Here is a 27,703-nt window from a genome sequence, read left to right on the forward strand (position 1 = left end):
TCCTGCCACCAGCAATTTTATTTAGTATATGCTAGAATATAAATACATAACAATATATCCTTTCCTCTCACAGGTAGATTTTACATAACAAATTTTTGGCTGACATCTTATATAACAAAAGAAAAATTGAAATCTGTAAGTTATCAGAAAAGGAGCAAGGACATAGGAAAAATGCATTTTGTATAAATTATAAAGAATAGTTACAATGAAATCCATTACCATTCTAACTTAATTTTACACAAGAAAGTCAACACGTATTATGCTATGAGCTGCTAAGAATGCACAAACATTGTGGGCTTTAGACAAGACATGATTTATCTCAATATCACATGCAGCTCTCAGTTCTTAACTGGAGTTGAGCTTCCTTTCGTAGTCTTCTTTAGGTGGTGGTAATTTGGCAAGATTTTCATCAAGAAATCCAGCTGGAGTGTCTGGGGCTAAAACGATAAGATAATTAATGACTGGCTGGCAGAACATTGCAGCTCTGAGCTGGGTACAACCCAGCGGGACAGCATTTGCCTGGCACCCATGGGCCTGGGGCTTCACTACCCAAGTTGGGGAGGGGAAGATTTGGGAAACAGTGTTGCACACTATTAAAAATTAAACATCAGATATTCACGCGTACTTAATTCTAATCTCCATTCCCAACACCAGATTCATTTCTCCCTCTTTCATCATTTCTGCTGTTACAAAGAAGGATAATAAGCAAATACTACATTTTCTCATTTTAGTCTATAAAACTACTACCACAAATAATAATAAATAGTAAGACCAGATATTATAAAGTAAAGTAACTCAGAACTGGAATTTTAATTTCTGATAAAATATGGATAACAATCTAAAGTAAAATGGTAAATTTTCTGAAAATATTTTCTTTAGGGTGAGGAAAATAAGGTTGCATAACTAAATAAATATATATGGAATATGCAAAGAGGCTCAGACCTTCAAACTAAATGTCTTGCATTTTTGACCTAAAATAAATGACTTAAGGGCTGGGAATTTAGCTCAGTGGCATAAGCGCCTGCCCAGCAAGCACGAGGTTGTGAGTTCAATCCCCAGTACTGCAAAAAAAAAAAAATTGTTTAAATGACTTAAGACCAAATGTCCTCCTTTACTATCTCCTACTCCAACATTAAATATGTTCACTATTCTTGATCTGGGATATTAGGAGGAGATAATTTCTTGTGAGCCATGAAAATATCTAAACACACTTGCTTATTCCTAAGCAGGGTTACAATCAATTATAACTGTAATGTTATGTTAATACACTAATAAACAGGCCCGAGTTTGAGGCCCTATATAAATGTGGCAGAGGTCATTGCTTGGCTCTGATGATTGACAACATGGTTTAAAATGTTTGATGATGCACCTTCAGTAAAAATGCATACAGCCCAAAACAATTTGGGTTTTTTTTTCCTACTAGTCGACTTCACATTGTCATCCATATATTTGTTATTAACCTTAAGACTCAATCATAGAGCTGCAAGTCAATTCAGGCTTCAGGAAGGTTTCTCTGATGCTTTATTCATTTTCTTTTGAAGGGTGGCACAAAGGCTCAAACCCGTGCCTTGTGAATGCTATCCACATGCTCTGACACTGAGCTACACTGCCAGCCCCAATCATTTCTTGTTTAGATTTTTTTTCTTTTTTTTTTTTTTAATCAGTAGGATAAAACGAGGATCGAACTCATAACCATGCACTTGCAAGGCAGGCGCTTATGCCACTGAGCTAAATCCCCAGCCCGGGTCTTTTAGCTTTTTTTTTTCTTTTTTAATCGTAATCATTTCCTTTTTAAATGGCGCAGTTGCTGCCCATTAAGACAATTACATGGTATTTTGGGAGTTAACTGCCTTAGATGGAAGGCTCTTTTAAATTTTGTTTTGGAGACAGGGTTTCATTATGCAGTTCAGGATGGCCTTGAACACACTTTGTAGCCCAAACTGGCCTAGAACTCCCAGGGATCATCCTACCTCAGCCTCCTGAGTGCTGGGATTATAGGCATGTGCCACAATGGAAAGCTTTATAAAGAGAGGTTCTAGCAGTACCTGTGGCCGCTCAGTCTGTACCCGGCGAAGACAGTCTGCACCATAGATAACTGTGTTTTCAGGGATGACTTCAAAAGTGTTTAGGTTGCAACAAGCCCCAATGATGCAGCCACTTGTCAGTATTACATTTCTGCCTACGTATGCTGCAGCAACAAAGAGAATTGCAATTTAAGACCTTGTTTGATTACAGTATTTTCTTCCCAGTGCCAAAGGTATAAAAACACAAACTGGCTTTAAGAAATACTCATGCCCTGGATAAACCTCATTGGCCATGATAATGCTGCTGTGTAAAGCTGACCTTAGTGGGCCTGGGGATTTAGCTCAGCGGCATAAGCGCCTGCCTTGCAAGCAGGCAGTCATGAGTTCGATCCCTGGTACTGATAAAAAGGAAAAAGACAAAAAAAAAAAAAAAAAAAAAGCTGACCTTAATAAAGAAACTAAATACTTCAGAGCTTGTATAGACAGCACAGAGGCAGGCAGTGCATTTAAGTGTCTGTTGGATTCAGAACAGCTTTGCTAACTTTGGGAGCAGTGTAGCCTTGGCTAAGTCACTATAAAGTCTTTGAGCTCAACTTTATATATAACTATATCTTTCTGGACAGACCATCGTACTTTGCAGACTGCTTTGCTTCAGTTTGAAGGACCAATGAGATAATAAATATAAAGTACTCAGGGCAGGTTTCACACAGAGTAAGCATACAATAAACAAAAATGACAATGGTGTGAGTGATAGTAACTGGCAGCCCAAAGTCAAATTAAAATTATTAAACAGCCTAACAATAAGCACAATTTTTATTTCAAAGAATTTTCTTTCATGCCAATTAGAACCAAGAAAGATAAACCACTGTTCTAAAAAAAGTGTCATGGTTCAGATTATTTCTGTGCCTTGGTGGGACCTGCTCCTAGAGCTGGTTCTCACCAGCGCTGGGGACTTGACATAATCCCCTGCCTGGCCCCACTTTTGGTAAAAAGATGACGTTTGTTTCTGATTGGCTGGGCTAAAGAGGCCCTGAAATTAAAGAAAGCAAACTGTTTGAGGAATTGATTTCCCCCTTTAATTCTATAGCAACTCTAATCAACTAAAATATCATCAAGGCTAGTATTTTGTAGAAATCTTTTTAAAATCTTTCCAAGGAACTTCATGTTTAATCCAATCCAAACTTAAATGTACACAGTTGACTTTGTAATTTAATGTATTTAACCACATTATCAGATAACCACATAACCAGATTAGGTTCTTTTGAGGCAAAGAATTAGTCTGACAACAATTTTAGTCCACTTCCAGCACATTACCTTGTCACAGTCTGAACTTAGGCTATTTCCCACGGTACGGCCAAGAGGAAGGGAGGAATTACTTTGACAATTAAATACAACTTACCTTTCGACTCAATGACATTATTATCTCCCATTTTCATGGCTTGGGAATCTGTAAGCCCCAATTAAGTAAATACTGTACACATATTCACCCTTTCCCCTTGTAAATACAATATGTTCTCACAGGGGCCAGAGGTGTGGGTGGAAAGGGCTATGAAGGCCTAGCTGTGCCAGAATTCTTTGCTCAGGGCAATCTGTAGTTAAGTTCCAATCCTTAACCACAGAGATCGTTAGGTACAAGTAAAGGACTCCCACTTTTTTTTTTTCTTTTTAAAGAAATGAGTACCATATGCCCAATCTTACGTATATTTTCACAGCTTTTATTTATTAAGACAAAATCTCCCTACATAGTTCAGGCTGCCTTTGAACTCACAATGGAGCCCAAACTGGACTCGAACTCTGTGCAATTCTCCTGCCTCAGCCTTCTGAGTGCTGGCATGTGTCCCACCAAGCCTGGCCTATGACTGTTTTAAGAAAATCAAAACCTAATCACTTAAATATTGTTAACAGTATTATAGGTTAGTTGTTTTTTTTCTTTCTTTTTGCAGTACAGGGGATTAAACCTAAGTCACTAAATTGCCCAGGCAGGATCCAAATTTGCAATTCTCTTGCCTCTGCCTCCCAGAGACTTAGGATTATAACCCATGTGCCACACTACACCTACCTAATATTTACCAACATCACAAAAAGGCATTACTATCATTTTAGAGTACAAAATTAAGAAAACACACTGGTGACAACCTCAAAGAAAAGAACACCTAAATAATGAAATACTTTCATCCCTGCCCACATTTTCTTACATTAGAGCATACCACAATGTTTACCTAAATGATACAGCAACCAAACTGACAAAGACATGGTTCTTAATTAGTACAGAAGCCAGATTTACTATTTCTGAGTCTACTGCCATTCAGCCATTGCTACGTGCCAACAAGCAGTTCCAACAAAATCCCAGTAGGAGGAAGAGCTAGAGAGAGAAGGGAAGGCCCATCTTGGAGCCTTTAATGGGCCAGACCCATCCACCTTCTGAGTTAAATTTTAAGACCAAGATACCCCACTCTAAACACAAGAGTAAAAGAACCAAGTAACCCAGTGCACACATAGTAAGTCTCCAGCAGGTACCCAGTGGTCGTTAGCAACACCTCTCTCATCCACCCTCCAGCCTCCCAAACCCCAGCCCCTAGGGGCTCTGGGTGCAATCATGGTTCCTCCTCCCCCTTGGGCCATAAGATCAAAAACCCCACTGCCTGACAGAGGGGCCAAGTCAAGTTGCTCATAGGCAAGAGTAAAAGCTCAGATCAACCCTTCAATCCCCACCCAAACCCTGATGCTTAAAACACCTTAACACTTGGCTCAAGGCCAAGCCTTCTTGGAGCCAAGAGCTCCTCTCACTGGCCAGGTCCCATTCAATGGAGTGGGACTTTCACTTTCAATAAATCTTTCACCTTGTTTTTAAGAATCTAGACAAGATCCCTGGTCCAGTAACAAAATGACTTTCAAATTGCAGAGCTAACAGAATACACATGTGTGTGTGTTGCAAAATGCCATACAGTAGCTACATAACTCTACTGAATTAGCCACCAGAACAGGACAGAATTTGGTTTCCTTGTTGTGGCACTGGGGATCAAATCCCCGCATCACATCGGCTAGGTGCATACTCTACTACTGTGCTACACATTAAGGAAAGGATTTTTTTTATGTATTGCAAATAAGTCTGTTAAAAGACTAGGATGGCCTAGTCTTAAAAATTATATATATTACAAATATATGTAATAAATTACGACAGTTTCTACAGAGGCGATGTGCATACCAAAGGCCATCTGGGAATGAACTGTGGCACATTATTATAAAGGATACAACAGCCCACTTCGAACACATTATTGGTGCCAATGATCATGGGTTTGGGTTCCAGATCTTCAGTGTCAGGGGTGATATTGTCTGGATGACTACAGAAAGAAGACAGAAATCATCAAAAGCCAGCAACACAAAAAAAGCCATTTTTCTTTCTCTCACTTTAGAATTTATTAATTCGTCCAATTTTACCCACTTAAAATACATCACTATGTCAGTGAGTGCTTGACGTAAGGGAATCATTTCTCCTCTGCGCTGGAGAAACTGAGCAGAAGAACTGAAACTTAAGGGAGGTCAGAAGTGTGCTGAAGGACAGCCGTCACACAGCCTTCTCCAGGACAAGGCAAAAACGACGCTGCCTACACTTTTATTTTCAACCTGCTGAACTGCAGTCAAAACCATGCCTCACTTGAACATTTTCCATCCTAAATAATCCTTTGAGATTGTGAAATGTAAACAGATATTCACATCAAATAATTATTTTATGGTATTTGATAATTAGTTGAAATATGTGGAAGACAAAATGTTTGTATTCTCAAAGGAGGAAGCTGTTTTAAATGCTGTTTTATCTCTGACAGTTGAGTTACTGCAGAATATCGCAGTGGTTGATCGACTTGCGCTGAAGGTGCCAAATGTATTTTAAAGAGAAACTGCTTAATATAGTAAGAAACTCCCAAATTCTAAGTAAGCCTTCAGACAAATTAGTCTTTTTATCACAGTTAAATATTTTCCCAAGGTCTTTATACAAATTCCATTGCTGCTATAAATTAGGTGTAGGTTTGAACTTCTTGCCAACATTGTATCTAGAAAGACCTACTAATGCATATAAAAATTTCATGGGTATCATGGTCTAGTTCACTAAAATCTCATATACATTCTAATAAGTTATTACTATTGTAGGTTGAATTCGGTACTGAACTACATCCCTGAACTACATGCACTGAACTACATGCACTGCCCTATTTTTATTTTAATTTTTGGTGCTGAGAATCAAACTCAAGGCCTCACACTTTCCAGGCAGGCACTGGCTGCTGAGCTATATCCCCAGCCTTATTTTTAATTTTGAGACAGGGTCTTATTAACTTGCAAAGTTGCCTGGGCTGGGCTTCAACTTGTGATCCTCTTGCCTCAGTCTCCCAGAGTGCTAGATTGCAGACATGTGCCACCATGCCTGGGTTCTTTTTATCACTAAAGCTTAAAAATTGCCTCTAGAGGGGCTGGAGGTTTAGCTCAGTGGCATAAGCGCCTGCCTTGTAAGCAGGCAGTTGTGAGTTCGATCCCCAGTACCGATAAAAAGGAAAAAGACAAAAAAAAAAAAAAAAATTGCCTCTAGAACCGTAGATTTTTTCCACTATAATTCTGGATGGTACCTATACAAAATGGAGTTAAGATCAAATATCGGAACATGAGTAACAACATTTCAACCAGAACCAAGAAATTCAACTAAAACGCTCTTCAGGTGGTCAGCTTAGCACTTGGTAGCTGCAGGTGTTCAGGAAATGTCTGCTTAAGGGACAATTAAGAAGATGACACATGTGAAGATTATGAGACCCCAGGTGGAGTCTAGTCTCACCTTGGAAAAGCATCCTTAATGATTTCTTAGCTCTAAAATAATGGGCCTTCCAAATGTCAGTTGCAGAGGTTTTTTTTACAGACAGCTGAAACTGATGAGAACGGTTCAAAGTATCTAAATAAGTCTTACTCACGCATTTATGATCAGGGCCTGTTCTTCTATTAAGTTACCTTCACCAATCACTATCGGCCCAGCTTCTGCAATAATTCGTGCTTTAGGGTGGATCACTGTCCTCGGTCCTGTTAAGAAGTTTGAGAACAAATTATCAGTAGAGGCTATGCTTCCAGCAGGGGAGACAGGGGTGGCTGAGGGGGTGAGGCTGTTGGGAGAAAGGTTTTCTAAGTATGTGCCCAGCACTAATACGGGAGGGACTTTACAGATATTCTCTCCTCGGATATTATCATCAGTTGTTGAGCTCAGGTAAATGAAATGGCCCAGGATTTGAGCCAGACATTTCTGGCTCAGCCTGTATCTCAAAGCTTCACTGATGTCAGTAGTGAGTCTCAGATGATGAGAACACCAATCCTACAGGGCTGTTGGGAGGGCTAATGTGAGATGATGTTGAAAGCAGAAAAAGTGGCACATAGTTGGCTGTAAAATGTATTCCTTTCCCTTCTCTTGGAAAGGTAAAGCTCTCTGCTACAATGAGGTGTTTCCTATCTTTTTTTTTTTTCCCCCCAATGGTACTAGGGGCTGAACCCAAGGCTGCCATGCTAAGATATTCCCAGCCCTTTTCCTATCTTTTATTTTGATACAGGGTCTCACTAAGTCACTAAGTCTCCCAGACTGGGTTTGAATTTATTGTCCTCCTGCCTCAATCTCTCAGGAGTGTTACTGGGATTATAGATATGGACTGCCATGCTCAGCTGATTCAGCTTTTTACTACTACATGATGAACAGAAAGTATGGGTGAACAAAAGTCAGAAAACATGGGACATAACCTTTGTTTTGTGCCTCCAACACTGTCCCTAATATAAGCACTCTTCTTAGGAGGAGGCAGAGTTTCTGTCATCTGGTCTAGGATAAGATTTTTGATCAATCAAAGTGGAAAGGTGAAAAGGAAACAGTAAAAGGAGACAAAAGTAGGCACTGTGGGCCTCAGACTCTGGTGTAGGAAGAACTGAAGCCCACCTCGAAGCTGCAGCCTAAGCAGGGAGGCCCGATGACCCCCAGGCCACGCAGGGCGGTGGAGGCCCGGTGCTGCCTCCCCAGGGCCGGGCCTCTGGAATGCTGGCGCGTTCCCGCCCCCGCTCTTATCTCCAGCAGGCCCCCAGCTTTGTTGATAATGATACTACTGATGAGAAAACACATCCTCCTTTTAGCCTGTCTCCAACATCTGGCCTGTTCACTCCCCAGCATCCAGCTATTTTCTACTGGTAAACAAGTGGACAGGAAGTAACTGACTGTGAAAGTAAGAGAGGTAGACAGAAGGGTTAGGAGGGTGGGAAAGGGATCCGGAAGATGACATCACCCAAAACATTGAATATGCAGTTGTATGAATTGTTAATTTACTCAAAAATCATTGTGAGTTTTTGACAGGTGAAATGTAGCTGTACTCCATGTAACCGGGAACCAACACAACAAAATCCACCAGCTGCTTTTTTTTTCTTAAAAAAGTATTTACTCACAAGTGTAATAAAATAAGCATGGAAATGTTTCTGTTGTCTACAGAATTGGAACCCTAGTGTGACTTACTCTTTTCCTGACAACAAGAGGGATGTGATACAGTGGAGCCCAAACAGGATGCACAGACCAGAGCTGCCAGGTTCAAAGCAGCCTGAGAGCAGCTGGATACTTCCGTTACCTCTGGCTCCCCAAACCTTCAGCTGCTGAAGTAAAATTTCACAGGCACGTTTTTCTGTTTAGGATAGAAAATAGGATCTCTTCCATGCCCAGGGAGCTTCTCAAGCTAACCACAAGTGTGAATGTGAGTGCCTTGTTTTCTTTAAAAATAAAATGAATACTCTTTCCCATACATGTGCATATACTGTATACACACACAACTACACAGATACAAATGTATACATATATTTACCTATAAAATAAACATGATCATTACTAAAAGTTCAAACAAAGGAAAACAAAAACTAAGAGTCTGCCATGACAATCCCATTCCCCCAGGGGTAAATCGGGCACAGCTGTGTATGCCTATAATTTCAGCACTCAGGAGGCTGAGGCAAGAGGATCACTGTGAGTTTGAGGCCACCCTGGACTACACAGTGAAATCTTCTCAAAAACAAAAAACAAAATAAAATCTAGAAGTAACTATTCTGAAAAGCTTGGATGATACTATTTCGGACTAAATATAGTTAAGATCTGTAAATCACTATATATAAACTATATCTCATTTAAAAAGTTTAAAAAGAAATTAACCTGGAGAAAAAACATGTGTTATAAGCAAATATTTCTTTAAAATCAAGAAATAATATGTATTCTACAGTTGCCTTTTTAGAATTGTAATTTCTCTGTGTCATGTCTACGTAGATATTCTTTTTAATAGCTGTAAATGATCTCAAATCATATTAATATGTCACAATTCATTTAACCAATTTCTTAATAGTGGGCATTTAGATGTTAACCACATTTGGCAGGAGAATTGCTAAACAATGCTGACATGAAAACTGGATTCCTTTGAAGTGAGAAGTTTCTAAGTCTTCCAGCTGTAAGAGCCAGTTGTGGTTTGCACAATACTAGATTTATATCTTACTTCAAGATGTTCCACAGTACAGGTCACACAATCTGTTTTAAGTTCTTTATAATTAAAGCCTCAGCCAGCAACCCACCCTTGTTAGAAAGTTTCAATTCTGGCCTCTAACACTTGAAAAGTATCTACTTCCTCTCTTGAAGGTCTGTTTTCTATCTATAAAATGATGAGCTCTTTAGCAACCTATCTCCTGGTTGAAATGTGCATTATATGTTTGAAAGGGAGACATAAGCTCTGACCCACAGTTCTTAACAATATGACATTCATCACTGTTTGCCCCTAAGCACTAACAAACAACTTTTTCAAAATAAGTTCAGGTCTGTGAAAGAGAAGAAATGGGTCTGCTTTCCTTTCTACTTGGGTATCAGGGTAATACAGCAATGCTTCCTTTTAATCAAGGCGAGGATTCCATATGGTGATATAGAAGGGTAAAAAAGATGAACAAGTGTTTTCCATACTCGGCTTTAAAAATCTTAGATAAGAGGAGGAGATCAGCATGCTGGGGACAGAAGGCAGATCCTCTGCACTGCTAAAGAAGAAGCCAAAGGTGCTCAATATTCTGTTGGTCCTTAAGCTGTAGCTTTGAACAAAGATCTAACAGAAGGTACCTTAAAATGGGTAAAATGAAGGTCCCAGTAGGACCTATGTGTTTCCTTAAAAATTCCTCTACTGAAAGCAATTAATATTTTCATTTTTTCCTATCAAAAAATTATATAATGGTCACTATATTAAAAACCCAAATAAATCTGCATAAATTTTAAAAATTAAATACAAAGTCCCATAAGATGTCTCATAAAATCTGAGCATGGTGGTACATGCCTAAGAATCCCAGCATTCAGGGAGGCTGATGCAAGAGGATGAAAGTTAGCGCAGAGCCTAGGCAACTTAGTCACTTAACAGAATCCTGTCACAAAATAAAAAATAAAGATTAAAATAAAGGGGGCTGGGAAGGTAGCTCAGTGTGAGGCCGTGAGTTTAATTACCACAAGAAAAAAAAATGTCTTATTATTATTTTAGAATAATGCCTTAATCCAGGGATATAGCTTATTGGCAGAGCACTTGCATGCATGATCCACAGCACTGCAAAAGTAAATAAATAAAATTAAAAATAGGAAAGCATGAAGTATTTTAGCCTGATATTTTATTATTTTTATTATTATTCAGTTATTTAATAAATAACTGGAAAACTGGTTATAAGGGCCTCACCCTTGAAGCAAAACAGGCTCAGCTTGAGGCCTGGGATTTAGACACCACTCCCACCTGCCGGCAGCTTTGCCAAACTACAGGCGCTGGTGTTTTGGGGTAGAGCCGGACTACAAAAACTACCAAGCTAGGGTTGTGAGGCGGCAGCAAACGGCTCAGGTAATAATAAACTGAAGTTTCCTGAGCCTCTGTAGGTCGTTCCTGGCACAGACTGACAGATGTATGTCCGGATATGTGCCTCTGAAGATTCGGGTTTGGACTCTGACTTCCACCAGAGGTTTAGGTAGCTCCGCTTTGCACGGCTTCACGCTGGAGGTCGGGCTGGCAGCTGAGCCCTGCCAGGCAAGCAGTAACTGCACCTGGTGATGTGGGTACAGTTCACCCTGGGCTCCTCTGCACACCAGGAGCATTTTTACCTAGCATAGGTCTGAATTCAAATCAAGGCTAAGGGTCTTAAGGTTAAAATGCTTTAAAAAATAAAAATCTGTCACCATGGAAAGTTTCTTTCTTTAAGCCTGTTGTGAACCTTCTTGGCGCTCTTTCTGGCAGGGCAGTTTGTGTATTTTTTTACCGAATGTGCTGAAACCCTATTTGGCTTATCTCCTTGTTTGGATAAATGTGTCTAGAGTTGGAATGGCCCGAACTGGCTGATGAATTATTTTTCTAAATGGTTGGCTGGACTTGAGGCGGCACGGCCAGAAAGGCATTCCTTGCATCACATTTCCATTTCCCTCATTTGGTAAAGGACATTTTTCCTGTCTACCTTTGCCACAGAAAGCAATCTTTGTGTATATTCTTGTAAGTCAATAAATAATTTTAAAAAGTCTCAAGCTTTCTCTTGAGAATTAAACAATTCCCTGGACCTGCAGGCTGGAGTACCTGCACGAGACATCTTAGGTGGCAAGGATGTTTCACATCAAAGCCACTGTCCTGCCTTATGGAAAAGACCATACGATAACAGGAGGGCGTTGGTCAGCACTAACACTCTGCTGGGGACAATGAACAAAGTGGGACAAAGCACTGCCAGTGCAACTTTTCCACTGAGCAGAGTTCAGCCTTCACATTACGCTGTTCAAACCAAGTGCTGTTTAACACCAGGAGCCTGCCTGCCCCTCACCCCTTAACGGGTTTACATACTGCGCAAGGAGGTACTTTTCTAAAATGAGAATTCATGGCCCAAGAATCAAGGTAGCCCAGTTAAACAAACTTGAGACTATGAAGCTTTATGTGCCAAAAGGGGGTCAGGGGCCCAGCTTCACATTAGAGCGCTCCTGGGTAAGCGCTGTGCTTTCCAAACTTCTGACTAGTTTCTCTCTGAAGAACTAAACCTACACCATTGTAGAAAAGGAAATTAGGTTTAAAGTTCCATCTGCCTGGCAAGAGTAAGGCCCCTGAGTTTGATTCCCAGTACCAAATAAAACAATAAAAAATAAAGTTTTATTCTCCTGAAACACAGGAAGAAATTACTTTCTTCCTGAAATGCTGTAGAATGGAATAATTTGTAAAAGCATAAATGACTAGAAGATAGAAAGTTACTTAAAACATCCTAAAAAATAAGGCTGGGGATGCAGCTCAGTGGTAGAGCACTTGCTTTGTATGTGGGAGGCCCCAAACTCAATCCCCAGTACTACAAACAACAAAAAGAGGTGCTAGAAAATCCATTCGAATTCACAGCTCCTTAACCGAGAAAGAGAGTTTATCAAGTGCTCAAATCTCACACTCTGCAGGACTACAGAAAAAGAATTACTTTGGTAACCTAAAAAAAAAAAAAAAACAATAAAAGCTCAAATGAAAAATAAGATGGTGGGGAAAGTTGTAATCAGGTAACTTATCTTCAGCCCTTGCTTTGATTTAACTTTATATCTCCCAGGAGGTTATCAATCTGATGTATTATTTCAGAAAAATAAATTAATAGCAGCCAAAAGATTAGAGATAATTTATACCAAATATAGTAATGACAGAAATGATTCTCTAAATAGTAATTCTGGAAAATTCCCACATTTATATATAAAATTAAAAATAAGAAACATGAAGCTTGAGTATGGAACAAAAGATAAGAAACATGTACAACAAAAATGAGATAAAAACTGTGGAAGACATAACAATGGGTAACTAGGTTGCTCTTCTGCACCTTTTCCTTGATTTTCAAAAGTGAATTGTTTGTGAAGGATATGAGCAAATTTTCTTGTTTTAAAAATTTGGAGCTGGAGGGCTGGGGATTTAGCTCAGCGGCATAAGCACCTGCCTTGCAAGCAGGTGGTCATGAGTTCGATCCCTGGTACCAAAAAAAAAAATTTGGAGCTGGCTGTGGTGGCACATGCTTGTAATCCCAGCTTTCATGAGGCTGGGACAGGACTGTCAATAAATTTGAGTCAGTGTGGGTTACATAGTGAGTGCAAGGCCAGTTTGAACCATGTAGCAAAAGAAAAGTCTCAAAAGAAAAGTCAAAACTAAATATACCATGGGGCTAGAGATGTAGCTCAATGGCGAAGAATGTGACAAGGCCCCAGGTTCAATTCTCAACATCACAAAGCAAATGGTATGTGTGTGTAAATATAAGCAAAAATCCAAACCAAACCAAACCAAACCAAAACAAAAAACCTCGAACCCATTCTGTGATGAACTTTGAATCAATACAGATTTTCTTTAAAAATTTATCAGCTGGAAATGCTCACACATGCCTTTAATCTCAGCACTCTGGGAGCTGAGGTAGGAGGATTCAAAGTTTGAACCCAGGCCTAACTCAGTGATTTAGAGCGACCCTTTCTAAACATTTAAGAAAAATTAAAAAAAAAAAAAAAGGATGGAAGATATAGTTCACTGCGGATTACAATTTCAAGTACTACCAAAAAATTGCTATAATCCATCACTGAAAATCTGGGTAGAAATACCATTTTTATATGAAGTAATAAAAATGTGTTTAAAGTTTTAAAATTATTACAGTAAATGATGCATTGCCGTTAATCTCCCTCAAAATATTCCCTCCTGCTTGGAACACACTGATGCTATCATTTTTGCACTATCTGGAGCAGCTCTGAAGTGCTCTTTTGTATCGTTTGCACTATGATCAACAATTCAGTGAATTCTGGTGCAGAGGTTCATCGAACTGAAAAGCAGACCTATAAAAACTTCATGTGTTCTTATCCACCTTACTCACCAGACCTGGCCCCAAGTGCCTCTGGCTCTCCCCCAAAATCAAATGACCATAAAACATCAACATTTTGAATTGACTCAGGACACTGATGCAGCTACAACAGTGCAACTAAAGACACTCATAAAATATCCTAGAATGGTTCCAGAAAGTGGCAAGAATGATGGGCTAAGTGTGTATGAAGACAGAGAGGGTATCCTGAGGGCAGTTAATGTCAACGTGTCTTTTACTATGATACATTTTTAAAAATGTAAACATTTATCATATTTTTCAATCATACCATGTATGTTAACAAGAATTGTGTACTGAAGCTAATAGTCAAATACCACATGGAAAGTAGATTTAAAAACTGTATTAAAAACTTATATAATTTCAACATTTAGGGAAAGAAGGAAGATAATAAGGAAAAGGAAAGGAGTAGGTCAACTGGGGGGCACATGACTATAATTCCAGCTAATTAGGAAGGTGAGGGAGAGGATCACTAGATTGAGGCCAGCTTAGGTAACTTAGCGGGATCCTCTCTCAAAATAAAAGAAAAAGGACTAGGGATGTAACCAAGTGGTAGAGTATTGACTAGCATGGACAAGTCATGGGTTCAACTGCCAGAAATACAAAGGAAAACAAAGGGTCAGGAGCAATGAAAGTCAAGTAGATATTATATAATTAGTTTTCTTTCTTTCTTTCTTTCTTTTTTCTTTTCATTCTTTCTTTTGGTAGTACAGGCCACTACTTCTTATGTGCTACCATAGCTAGGCAAGTGCTCTGCTACTGAGCTATAGCCCCAGCCCTGACTATCCTTCTAATTATAGAGTACCCTGCTGCCATGGTGAGGCTATTCCTCTAAGGATAATGAAAGCTACAAAAATATGTAGAAAAGTGATGTGTAAAAATAATGTAGGAGAGTATTTTAATAAATCTGTGGCCTTCATGATTTCTCAAAAAGTTTTCAGGTGGGTTATGTAACACTAATGACCCCCCCAAAAACCCCAAAACCAAAAAAAAAAAAAAAAAAAAAAGAAAAAAGAAAGAAAAAAACCATGGCTGTGAAAATGAGGAGACATCTACTTAATTTCTAAACTTGTTTTAAAATTTAAAAATCAATTTTTTTTCGTGTTACTGGGTATCACACCAAACTACATTCCTGGCCATTCTTAAAATTTCTTTTTTTGAGAAAGGGTCTCACTAAGCGTCCAGGCTGGCTTTGAAATTGTGATTCTCCTGCCTCAGGCTCTGGAACAGTTGGAACTACAGGCACACGGCCAACCTTGCCTGGCCAATCCTACAAATTCTTAATGAAGTTTCAAATACTGCACAGTCTTCACTGACTTCATAGGATAAGCCTAAATGGATTGGAGGCTTGGGCCTAATAGAAAGAAACTAGCATAGTATCACTTACAATGCATCACATTTTTTCATACTAAAGCAACAATGTAAAAGAGTAAGTACATTTTCTCTCTGGAAGTGTAATGATTCACTGAAATCACAGATAAAAGAATGGAGCAGTCAAATATGAGAACTGCTCATCTGATCTCTTGGATATGACCTCTAGCAAGGCTATGTGCTAATATTTAACAGCTTGAACAGCCAGTACTTCCAGAGAGTTTACTACTTACAATTTTCACATTCTTTTGCAATAAACCTAGGAAGCAGACACTATTTTACATGTGACAGAAACTGTTTGGTGCCACCTAATATTCATTTTATTTTTCTTTGTAATACAACCCCGCCTGAATTTATTAGGAGCAACAATGTGCACAGGCACAGCTTCTTCTGCAGCTCCATGTCCTAAGACCGAGTCCTAGCCATGAAACGCACAGGGGTGGGTCGTGAGAACTTGCAGGAAGGGTGTTTAGCAGGACCTGAGTCAGATGGGACACTCGTTCATTTGCTCTCACCCACCCCTCTTTTCTCATCCAAGATGACTCTTGGTACTCTAGCATCATTTCCTGTCCACTGCTGGACAATCAATGGGTCATCCCTGAAATCCTTACTTCTAAATTGTTTATGTGCCAGAATAAACCTTTGTATTTTCAGGTCACCACCACATGCAGTTGAAGCCAATCCTGATACATAAGATCACATAGTTGGAGAAAGTGAAGGTCAGAGGGGTTGAGTAACATGCCCAAGGTAACCCAGCAGGTAAGGAGGAAAGCAGCAAGGGAATTCAGGGCTGAAGATTCCGCAGTCCACACTCACAATGAACACTCAGTGGAATGTAAGCTCCACAGAGCCCGGTCCTTTGTTATACTCACTGTTGCATCCCTTGCGCCAACAGTGCCTGGGATGTCACAGGTACTTGCACATACATAACAGCTCTCTCAAATACGTGAATGCCTTGTTATACTGTTCTATTAGTATTTCAGACAGAAATTTAAACTTGGCCTTTCTTTTAGAAAGACTGTACACTTACAGGAGAAAATACATTATCATGTCAATAAAATCAGGGCATTGGTGAAACAGACATGAAGACAATGGTTAAGCACCAACTTATAATGCAAAGCACTAGACTGTAACATCAATTCTTGGAAAACAATAATAAACTATTTTCTTACCTATAGTTACATCACCTCTGATTTCACTTTCTACACATACAACTGCTCCAGGAGCAATCTTCACACTGTAGGAAATAAAAAGGCAATGTTCATCATGGGTAAGATTAACAATGCTAGGCCGGGGATTTAGCTCAGTGGCATAAGCACTTGCCTTGCAAAGTGCATGGTCGTGAGTTCGATCCCGGTACCAAAAAAAAAAAAGATTAACAATGCTGCTACTGCTTTGCTGATGCAACAGTGTGAAAAAAGACAGATGGAAAAATGCAGTCAATTGTAAGAAGGTAAGGTTTTGTCTTAGTTACTTTCTCATTGTTGGGACACAATACCCAACAGCCACAAGATACAGAAAAAAAGGCCTAGTGTAGCTCATAGTTTATAGATGTATCAGTCCATAGTCAGCTGATTGCAATTCCGAGCATGGCACAGAGGCAAGGCAGAAGAGGAAGAGTTCATGGCAAGGTGAGCAGGAAACAGAGACCCTGTCTTCTTTTCCGTTTTATTCCAGCTCTACATTATAAGCCTATTGGTTGGTGCCGCTCAGGGTGGGACTTCCTTCTTCAGTAAATCCATTATCCACACCCAGAACTACACTAAACCTGTCGTGGCCAATCCAGTGCCACATCCTCATGATCCAGTCACTTCCCAAAGCCCCTCCTAGGAGATGTCTTCAAAAATAGCCAAGTCAAAAAAGGAACAGTATATAATAAGCCACTACATTTATAAACTGTTCAGTAGATTCTCTGGAATTTCCCACATAAACCATCATGCTGTCTGTGCACAGAGACAATTTTATTTTTCTATACTCCTATTGTGACCAGATTGAGGTCTGATTTGGTCCCCCAAGAAATAGGAGCCTCAACCCTCCCTTGTCTGTACCAGGGAGTAGGTTTGTCAATGTCTCCATAGAGAAAGAATTTCAGGATGTGTCTGATAGGAAGATTTATCAGGCAGAGTTAAAAGAGCAGAGAGGTGCGCTGTGGTCAGGGGCTGGGGATATATATATGTTCTTGGAGGCATCCTTTAAAAGACAAACATGGTGATCTCAAGATGTTTCGCCTTAAAACAATCTTTGAATTGTTTGATTTTGTTTCTTCTACGATTAGGTTACTGCTCTTTACCTTACCAACTAGGTTAATTTATGGACTGCATGTGTTTAAGGGATTTGGGTCTTATGAGTCTAGAAGGAAAAAACAAGAAAGCCCAAGAAGCATAAACAAGCCTGGGAAGTAAAACTATGGAGCACAGCATGGATAATGTGGGGTAAATTTGATTGTGTGCTGAAACTGCAGTTTTCTTTCATTCTTTTTCTTCCTTTTAATGTTTTTTGCATTTTTTTAATTTTAAAGAGAAAAAAGAAAAAACAGAAAAATCAGGAAGCCAAAGAAATGACAACAACAAAGCAACAATAGCAATATAGGTTTTCAAAACAAGATAGGAATTTAACAATGGTTGTTATATTGCATACTGTTATCTTCAAAATAGTTGCTCAGGTTACCAGATACAGGAATAAGACAAAACAGTAAACTGGAACAAAACGTTGGATTTACAAAACAAGACAGAAGGAAATCCCCCACAGTTGCCATAATGCACACTGTTATCCTCCAAATAGATGCTCAGACTACCTACCAGCTTTAGGCCTGAAAAGTCAATCAAACATTAAGTTATTTTTTTACTTCAATTGCTATCATGTCAACCTGAGTTTTCTGAATCAGCTGGCTGCTTACCAGCTTGGGGGTGGGGGTGGGATGTGGGTTGCTCTTTTTGTCTCACAGCCGCACACTGTCTGGCTCACAGGAATGTGTGCTTTGGCTTCCTGACTCACTTTCTGTTACTTGTGGCTGCCCTTGGATCAAAGGAAGGCATGGTTTAGCTTCATTAAATTTGATTTTAAAGGGAATAAAACGAAACAAAATAAAATAGAATAAAGTTCAACAAAACAAAACAGTGAAAGCAACACAGGACTTCAAAACAAGGTAAGAGGAAATCAACAATGGCTGCCATAATGCCTCTTGGTATCTTCAAAACTGCTGGCCATATCACCAGACGTAATAAAATCAAACAAAACAGAATAAAACCAATTCAAACAGAACACTGAATAAAACAAAAAATAATATGGAGCAAAACAGTGAGAACAATATTGGATTTCAAAAACAAGACAAGATGTAACTTGATGCAAAAGGAAATCCCTATAGTTGCTATATTGCATATTGTTATCCTCTAAATAGACGCTCAGACTACTGGCCATAGGCCTGCAAAGTCAATCAAACAACACAAGGATTAAGTTGTTTTTGTACCTCAGTTGCTATCATCTCAGTGTGTCCTCTGCATCAGCCAGTTGCTTATGGGGAGTTGTGGTTTTCTTAAAAGTCCAATTTTAAAATTATGGTGTTTTTATACCCTATCATTTCTTCCATTCTACTCCACTATCTATATGCCAATTAAGTCTTTTTCTTACCTTACTGCTCTGGCTTAGATTTCCAACACAGTATTAAATAAGCAAACTACTTTGGCTTATTCCCAGTTTTAATGAAAAGCATTCTAGTTCCATAAGCTCAATAAAACCCACGAATTTGTATTTTATCTAAATTATGGAAACCTGGTAAGTGAAACAGTTGAAGCTTTGTTTACAATGTTACTGCCTCAATCTCTGCCACTATTCTCACGGCCACTGTGAACTTTCTTAGTAGCTTACAGTTACTCTGGGGAGCATATTTCTTTTCTACCCTTAGTAATGTGGATCCTTGCTACCTTTAAAAAAATAAAGTAAAATAAAATGTTATTGCCTCAGTTTATAAATTTTCCAAAATAAGGGAAGCATGGTGACACACACCTGTAATCCCAGCACCTGGGACGCTGACGCAGGAGGACTGTTGTAAGTTTGAGACTGTGTAGGCTACATAGTGAGTTCAAGGCCAGAGTGAACTACATAGTGAAACTCTTGTCTCAAAAAAATCAAAGATAAATAAACAAATAAATTCAAAACATAAGCAATTTTCTGAAAAGTTGTTTTCTCATATCAGCAAATGTGGTTTTTTTTTTGTCTTTTTCTTTTTTTATCGGTACCGGGGATCGAACTCGCGACTGCCTGCTTGCAAGGCAGGCGCTTATGCCGCTGAGCTAAATCCCCAGCCCCTATATCAGCAAATGTTCTGCGACCAGTAAGGACCAGAAATCTAGACATTGAAATTATTTACTTGTATCAATTTACTTTTCTTCAGAAGTTTTATTACATATTCATGCATGAAAATGCTTGTTTTTAACTGTCATAGATAATAAAAAATATTTTAATTTCACTTTCTATTTGTATTTCAAGCTTTTCTGGGACTTTTTTTTTTGAGACAAAGTTGTGTTATGTAGCCCAGGCTGGACTTGAACTTTTGATCCTCCTAGAGGCATGCATTACCATGCCTGATGAGTTTTTTGTTTGCTTTTTTCAGTTTTGAAACAAGGCCTCACTAGGTAGCCCAGGCTGGCCTCAAACTTGAAAGAGTCCTCCTAGCTTTTTGAATGTTGGAATTACAGATAGCCACCACACCTAGCTAACCTGGTGACTTTTTCTGGTTACAAATAAAATACTGTAGATTTTATTTTTTTGAAGCAAATTCATGATATGCAATAAATGTGTGCTCCTTGATGATTACTTGAATGCCCACCAGTTATCTCTGTAATGAAAAATAAGAAACCAGTACTGGTTGCCTTCAGAGAGGCAGTAGTGAAACACTGTTAATAACCCTGCTAAGCTATAAAATGAGGAAGGGGAACAAAAATATAACTATCAACCTACTTCAGTATACTCCCTACCAATAAAAACCATATTTTCCCTAAGAAGAAAAAAAAAGGTAAAACACTAAAATGCTCATGCTAACCTCCATTTCAACATGGTTATGAAGTTAAATACACTGCAGAATTGAGCAGCTGCAAGGGAGACTGTCAGGCCTGCAAAGCCTAAAATGTTTACCATTCGTTCTTTCACAGAAAAATTTTGCAGCTTTTTCTCACTTTACAGGTACAACTTCTCTTCCCTTCTAAAACCTCACTCCTTTTAAACTTTTTATTTCTCCAGTAAAGGAACAAAAGAAATGTTACTCAAAAGGAACAAAGAGCAGAGGAGGAAGCAATAACAGATGAAAGATGTCAACAGATTCTAGATAATTAAGCAAAAGGAAAAAGAGTAACAAGCTAAGTGAACTTCAAGGCTTATGCATGTAGGGAAGGAGTGGAGATGGGCATGGCAAAGGCCAGTGGTATAACACAAAGGGGATGCATTAGAGCTGTGGGGCACCGGCCCCTCCCTCTCAGTGATGAAGACCAACCCAGCCTGTGGTGCTGTGCTCCAGAGACCAGGCCCAGAGGCCAGCAAGCTCATCTGCTGTTTGCCCTGTGTGCCAACTTGACCCTCATACAGAATTTCAGGCAGCAAGAGGAAACTACCAAGGAAAAGGTGACTTCCTGCCACCATGCTGTATACTACAGCATAACAGAAAATCAGCCTGACGCATAAAGCCAAAGCTTTCAGAGATTTGGTCTTCTTTGTTTTTTTGTTTTGTTTTGTTTTGTTTTTTGTTTTGTTTTGTATCAGGAGTCAAACTTAGGACCTCGTGCTTGCCAGGCAGGCATCATGCCTCTGAGCTACATTCCTGGCGCCTGGTCTTTATTCTTAATAACAGACAGAGAGCCAAAAGGAATCAGATGTTTAAGGAATTATCTGTGGTGGTAGAAAGAAAAAGACCAAAATAAACGGGAAAAAATGGTCTGAGAGAACACAGACAACTCAGGCAGAATACCTATAAACAAACACCCTTATAATTCAGAGAAGCATGTACTCAAGTAAACTAGTAATCAAGCACAGAAAAAATAAAAAATTTGTTAGACTTATAAAGGGGAAAACCAAAAATCTCCTATGCATTCTTTATTAGGAAGCTGCTAGGGCACTGGTGGCAAACCTATGGCATGCATGTTATTATTGTGTTTTCCTTTTAAGACAGTAGATGTTAATGCATGAGTTATTTTTTCTAAACTCAAACCTCAGTATTCAGGTTTAATTGTAGTGTGGCACTTTGTAATAAATAAGTCGATCCTAGGTTGCAGTTTGAGTACTTGTCTCTAAAAGGTTCACCACTTGCTAGAAGTTGTGCTTAGCTGAATAAAAGTCAACAGACAAAATTATTCTAGAAATAGACTGCAGCATGCAAGGACAGAGGGAGAGATCAGGACAATAGTTGTGTATCACCAGTCTTAGAAAACAAAGAGGATAGAAGAATTCAGGGGAAAGGTCTGTAAGAAAACAATGGGATTGATGAGAATTTGTAAAAAATATTCATGGGCATTTGACACATTGGTAGGAAGATATAGAAAACATGAAGACACAGAAAAGTAAGGAAATACAGACAATGACATGGTGGGTGGATATGATGAAATATGTTACAGGCATGTATGAAAATATCTCACTGAAATCAAATACATTATAAAATTAATAGGCAGTGATAAAAATATTTTACATGAAGCAGTGATTTAGAGGAAAAAGTTACATGAGTTATGTTTTTTGGTTCTATTAAAAACAGTATGCACATGTATTTTACAAAATAAAACTTAAAATGACTAACCAAAAAATTCAGATATAACTATATCTGGGAGTGGGGGATATATGTGTGTACAGATATTCAAAGGAGTATGGAGAGAACTTGTGTCTGTATGAAATTACTAAACTCTCAATAACTATAAGAAATAAGTATGATGCTTAGAATCCTAGCACTCTGGAAGGCTGAAGCAAGAGGATAGCAAGTTAAACCCCAGCTTGGGCAACTTAGTGAGACTGTCTCAAAATAAAAAAGAAAAAGAAAGAAGGCTGAGGATGTAACTTGATGCAAAAGCCCTGTGTTCAATCACAAGTATTACCACACACACACAAAAAGTATTACCTAAAATGATAGCTCATGAAAAGTAGAATAAGCAATTATTTAGAAAAATAAAGGCAAACAGTAAAAGAAAGAACTAAAAGAGTATAAAAGAATCTGCTTCCAGGCAGCAGAAATGTAGGAGGTGAAGGACAAGCAAGTGCTACTGCTTTCCAAATGAACATTTTACTGGACTATGTGTGTACACACATTATTCTGATAAAAAACACTTTAAATAGCAAAAAAGTATAAATGTTTATATAAGAATGCTTATATGAAAAATATTAAGATAATATTTATCTATTTGAAATATCATATGCATACAATTTAGGCAAAGATGAGTAATAGCAAAATGAAAGCCTCTCTTTCTTGCCAGGTTTAACATCACTAAATTTGCGGAATGGAGAGCAGGAAGACAAAGAAGGCAGTAGAGGCTGGGAAGGAAGGGCAAGGCCTCGTGAGGAACTGGCTGCACCCTGATCTCTTGGAGGTTTCTAAAATAGCTCCATCCTTCTCTGTAAGGAGCCAATAGGCCTATGCATCACAGGAAACAGCCCGCAGATCTCAAAGACCTCATTATTAGGCTATATACTTAAAGCCTGGGAACAATTTCTTTTACGAATGAAGAATTGGTAAGAGATAGCTATAGTATGGAAATTATGATACTATTTTTCAGTCACATCTTTTTTTTTTCCAAATCCATTTTATTTCAAGGAGAAATGGAAAAAAAAAAAAAAGAAGAAGACTACAACAAAATTTCAAGACACATAACCAGGGACAACAATGGTATATACATTGCACATCTGTTATCCCCAAATCATTCAACCAGAGCACAAGGCATCTGCATTCAACTGTCCAAACAATACCAACCAAAATCTTTCTTTTCAGTGAACTCAGAAAAATTCATAGTATAACTATCTTAACTATTTTATATACATATACACACACATATGCTGTGTCTTTCAGCTTCTCACACTAATGAGACAATATAATGTTTACACATATGTTTTATTTATTTTACTAATGAGTATGGTCTCAAGTTGCTTCCATTCACCTATAAAAATCTCTAGTTTATCTTTCTTTTATACTCCATTGTATAAAAATATCACATCGTTTTTATCTACTCCTCAGTCAATGGTCATCTAGGTGGTTTCCAAGATCTGGCTATTACAAATTGTGCTGCTATAAACATGGGTGCATATATATCACTGTGGTATGATGTTTTTAATTCTTTTGGGAAGATTCCCAGAAGGGGAATAGCTTGGTTGAATGAGACTGTATCCGAGTTTTTTAAGGGATCTCCATAGTGATTTCACAGTGGTTGCACTGGTCTGCATTCCTACAAACAATGGGGAAGGGTCCCCACCCACCCCACACAGCCCTGCTAGCATGTTATTGGTGGATTTCTTGATAGCCATTCTTCCTGGGGTGATGTGGAATCTGTGTTGTTTTAATCTGCATCTCTCAAATGACCAGTGAGTTACATCATTTTTGTAAAAGTATAGCAGGAGGAATGAAATCCCTTATATTCATGCTTTTGTGACCCTTTTATCTCTGGGAAAACCAGAAACTGGTTTGAGTGGCCCCTGAGAAAGAGGGATCTCTTTCATGATCTGGTCTTTGGATGCTCACCCGTCTCTTAGCGGGTTATAGATCTCTTCCTCCTGTTTCTACAGAAGTTAGTATATCAGAAAGACCCAGTATTTTCAGATATGACGCTATAGCTGGACATAGCTTTTTCTGTATTCAACAGGATCTAGATGAGAATAAAAGTAGCAAAAGAAAAAACATACTAAAATTATGGCTATCCCAATTGGCAATGCTTTAAACACACCCAAGTCCAAGGAAAAGGCCAGAGCCAATCAAGGTCTGCAAGAAAACTGGACACTAGTCACATAACTGTACCAAACTATTGCCTAAACTCTACTCCATAAGTCAGGCAGCAGATGTGTCTAACTCATGGCAGTGGAGGAGAAATCATCCCCACTCTCAAGAGAATAGCTAGACCACCTGAAACCCTCATTGCCCACTCAGATGAAGACTGAAGAGGACCCAGGGCAACTTTGTTTGCCTATAAACCTCATCATCTCTCGAAAGAAACCCTGCATGAGTGTGGAGGTCATGGGTAAGCAATTTAATTCCTTACAGTTCCATTTTACATCCATCTCTAGAAAACTCTCCCCTAGATCTACAGCCATAAGTAGGGTTGAGAGGAGCCCTAGTCAGAGTTCTTATTCCTGCTTTGACGTGTCAATTCAAAGATCAAATGTTTAATCATGAATTTTAACTGTCCCATGGTATCCTAGTCCCTTGCTAGAAAAAGATTTACTAGTAAAATTGGAGGTAATTTTCCAATTGTGGAAAAGGCTAGGGCAGAATTTACCTACTGAGTGTGTGCCAGGTCGTTCTCTTAGACATCCCTACAATTCCCCAACTACCGTTAATTCTGTCTTTTATTGTCTACAGGCTCAGAAGTTTCTTGTAATCAGCATAGATTTCCCAGACCTATGCAAACATGCAGGACATCAGTGACCTGACCTTCCAAGGATCTGAGGAGAAAATAGCTTTGTCCAAGAAAGATATCAGAAGAGGGGTTATACAGTTGTGAGTTCACTGAGGCCAAACCTCTTTTCCCCAGGGATCTCCACTCAAAAAGCAATGTTTATAGCTCTTAAGAGCAAAAAGCCAAGTATCTATACAGACTCCAAATATGCCATGGTGGTGCTACCTGCCCATGCAGCAATCTAGAAAAAGGGAACCTGCTGATTAATAAGTTATCATTACAAGCTGGAAATTCTATAACTCCTAGTGGCAGTCTGTCTGTCCAAGCATGTTGCTATCATTCATTCCAAGGGACCTAGAAGAGATGTCTGAAATCTCCTTGGGAAATCAAAACACTAGTAGAGGTAAAAGGGGCAGCCTTACAGTCTCTCAAGACCCTAGCCTTGTTCTCAGTTCCTGGGGAACCATTAAAGCACTCCTTCACAAGGGATGCAGTGGAAAACTCTAAAAACTCTATATGGGAAATGGTCAGTAGAATTTTCATGGAATAGGACTAGGATAAAAGCTACAGTACACCTGTGAGCCTCTGGAAGCCCTGTAGTGTCTCTTCAAAAAGCACGGCTCCATACTGCTAAGTTTAGTCACTAATGACCATAGTTCATCACAGTTTAAACCAGCATCTGCATTGAGACTCCTGGTTTTGTTTGTTTGTTTTGTTTTTTCAGACAGGGTCTCACTATGTAGTTCAGGTTGGCCTCAAATTCACATCAATTCTCCTGCCTCAAATGTGTGTCACCATGCCCAGCCAAGACTCTTGTTTTTAATTAGATCCATAATATGGGTAATATTGCTAAGGCTATGGCGCTGGGGCTCCTTATAATTTATCTTTTATCCCTCTTCACCACACTTTCTCCTCCACAGAAGTGTGGAAATCTGACCTGCTTCTAAAACTTGGGGCTGCATTGTAAAATTAATAGTAAAGTTAACCAAGCTTTCTCTTAGCAAACAGGCAGCTCAGCAGTCATTATTTTTTTCTTGTCTTTGGACAGTTGATTTCTTCTTCAGCCCAGCCAGTGAGCTACAACATCCCAACACAGTTGGAGAACAGGTAATCCCCAGTAGGCATAGCAGGAAATAGCTATATAAAGATGGAGATCTTTACTCCCTCAGCACTCCATAAAGAACTGGGGATACCTGTGTTCTCTTAGGGGAACATGAGGTAACAGATTAGTGCATAGCAGACTGCCTGAGGAGGTAGGTGTTGCCTGTTAATTCCAAAATCCCCAGACACATGTGCAGAACAGTTTTGAAAGCCCTGTACCTGGCTGGACTTCTTGGAAGTACTCGGGCAGTTTGGTCAGTCTAGACCTGATGCCAACTAGAGGACTGGATGATGCCTAAAGGACTTGAGCGCCCCATCTCTGTGTTCTTTCACTGTAATCCACCCTCATTCTGTAGAGTGTAGTTTCCCCCCTTACTTTACTTGGTGCAAACTCATTCTGCAGAGGCTGTTTTCTTTGTCTACTTTCAGCAAACATAAAACCTTGTCACTGTTTGTACTTGTCGTAGTCAATTCTTTGCTCAGGAGAGAAAGAATCTATAAGCCATCTCTAGGAGTTTCTAGCATCACAAAACCTGGTAATAATACCTTCATCTTTACTGAAGGCTACTCACTACATAATGCACAAATTTGTTAAATCTGTTCCTCTTTATATTTTGAAAAAAATTACAACAAGCACTTTAGGAGGCTCATACAGGAGGTTCAAACCTAGCCTGGACAACTTAAGTGACTAGAAAGACCCTGTATCAAAAAGCGGGGCAAGCAGTGATGGAGCTCAGTGGGTAGGTTCTAGGTACAATCTCCACTATTATATATATTATATATATAATCTCCACTATTAAATATATATATATATATATATATATATATATATATATATGTTATCTGAGTCACAACAAAATAAAAACCCAAATTTTAATGTATGGCACTAGACACAATATTTGCTTTGCAATCACCAGAGGGTGCTGGACACCCCTGAGTCCAGAAATAGTTTTGCGTGCTCATTTCTCTCATCTGGCCTTTCTTCTACCAAGTCTCCAGCGATGAGGAGGAAGCAGAGCTTCATTGCCCCGAGCTTACCAGGCGCTGCCCCGCACTAGGCAGGACAAGTCACAGAGCCAGGCCGGCCAGGCCCCTTGGTCACAATCGACCGAGAATCAGTTTACACACCTCCCCTGCCGTGCCTGGAGACAGGAAGCGAGCACCAGGGTGAGGCTGGCACCAGCCCCGAGCGTCAGGTAACTTGCAGCGCAGAGGCCCACAGCAGCCTAACCGCAGAGCTCTGTCCTGCGCCCGCCCGGCCGCTCAGACCCTCTCTGCGCAGGCGCGTTGCAGAGAAGGAAGAAAAACCTGCCCAGGACCGAGTCCGCATCCCTTGTCTTCCCGAACCCCAGCGGCACAGCCAGCGCCAAGTCAGAGCTTTAGGGCACCGTCAACTTGAGTGCCTGGGATGAGACACCTCCTCAGTCCCTACCACTGGCAACCGGGGCAAGTTCCACCCCGGTGGAGAGTGGATAACAGGCGGCAGGCAGACCCACCTCTTTTGAGTCTTCTCCGCCATGGTACCGCCTTGGGCTCCTACGCGAGTGGAGATCGACGCCTCTGCCTGGATAGAGCGATGATCTCCACACGCGATTGCGCAGCCTGCGGGGCTAAAGGGGGGCGGGGCCGTGGGGCGGAGCCGAGGCTTCTGCTTGCTGCTCCCAGCCTGATGGACTCGAATTTAAAACAGATGTTTATGCCAGTCTCGTGGGCATCGCTATGACCTCATTTTTGCTCAATACTCAGGAGCGC

The 27,703-nt window shown here is 39.6% G+C and overlaps 1 protein-coding gene across 3 annotated transcripts; it reads right to left on the minus strand.

The window, feature by feature from the left end:
- On the minus strand, positions 1 to 27,589 carry Dctn6 (dynactin subunit 6). Of its 3 annotated transcripts, none has more exons than XM_003462618.5 (7): positions 27,448 to 27,589; positions 16,454 to 16,518; positions 6,977 to 7,082; positions 5,277 to 5,365; positions 3,424 to 3,471; positions 2,046 to 2,188; positions 1 to 437 (listed from the first exon to the last, which is right to left on the minus strand). In XM_003462618.5, exons 1-7 carry the CDS (start codon positions 27,468 to 27,470, stop codon positions 339 to 341), a joined length of 573 nt encoding a protein of 190 aa, XP_003462666.2. In that variant the 5' UTR covers positions 27,471 to 27,589; the 3' UTR covers positions 1 to 338. The 3 variants fall into 3 exon arrangements, with proteins under 3 accessions (XP_003462666.2, XP_063090630.1, XP_063090629.1); XM_063234560.1 differs by lacking the exon at positions 27,448 to 27,589 and adding an exon at positions 27,080 to 27,217; XM_063234559.1 differs by lacking the exon at positions 27,448 to 27,589 and adding an exon at positions 16,605 to 16,633.
- Positions 27,590 to 27,703: the final 114 nt, after the last annotated feature.

Source organism: Cavia porcellus, unplaced genomic scaffold (assembly GCF_034190915.1).
Source record: "Cavia porcellus strain 051 isolate PalLab524CR breed Dunkin Hartley unplaced genomic scaffold, mCavPor4.1 scaffold_24, whole genome shotgun sequence".
NCBI lineage: Eukaryota > Metazoa > Chordata > Mammalia > Rodentia > Caviidae > Cavia > Cavia porcellus.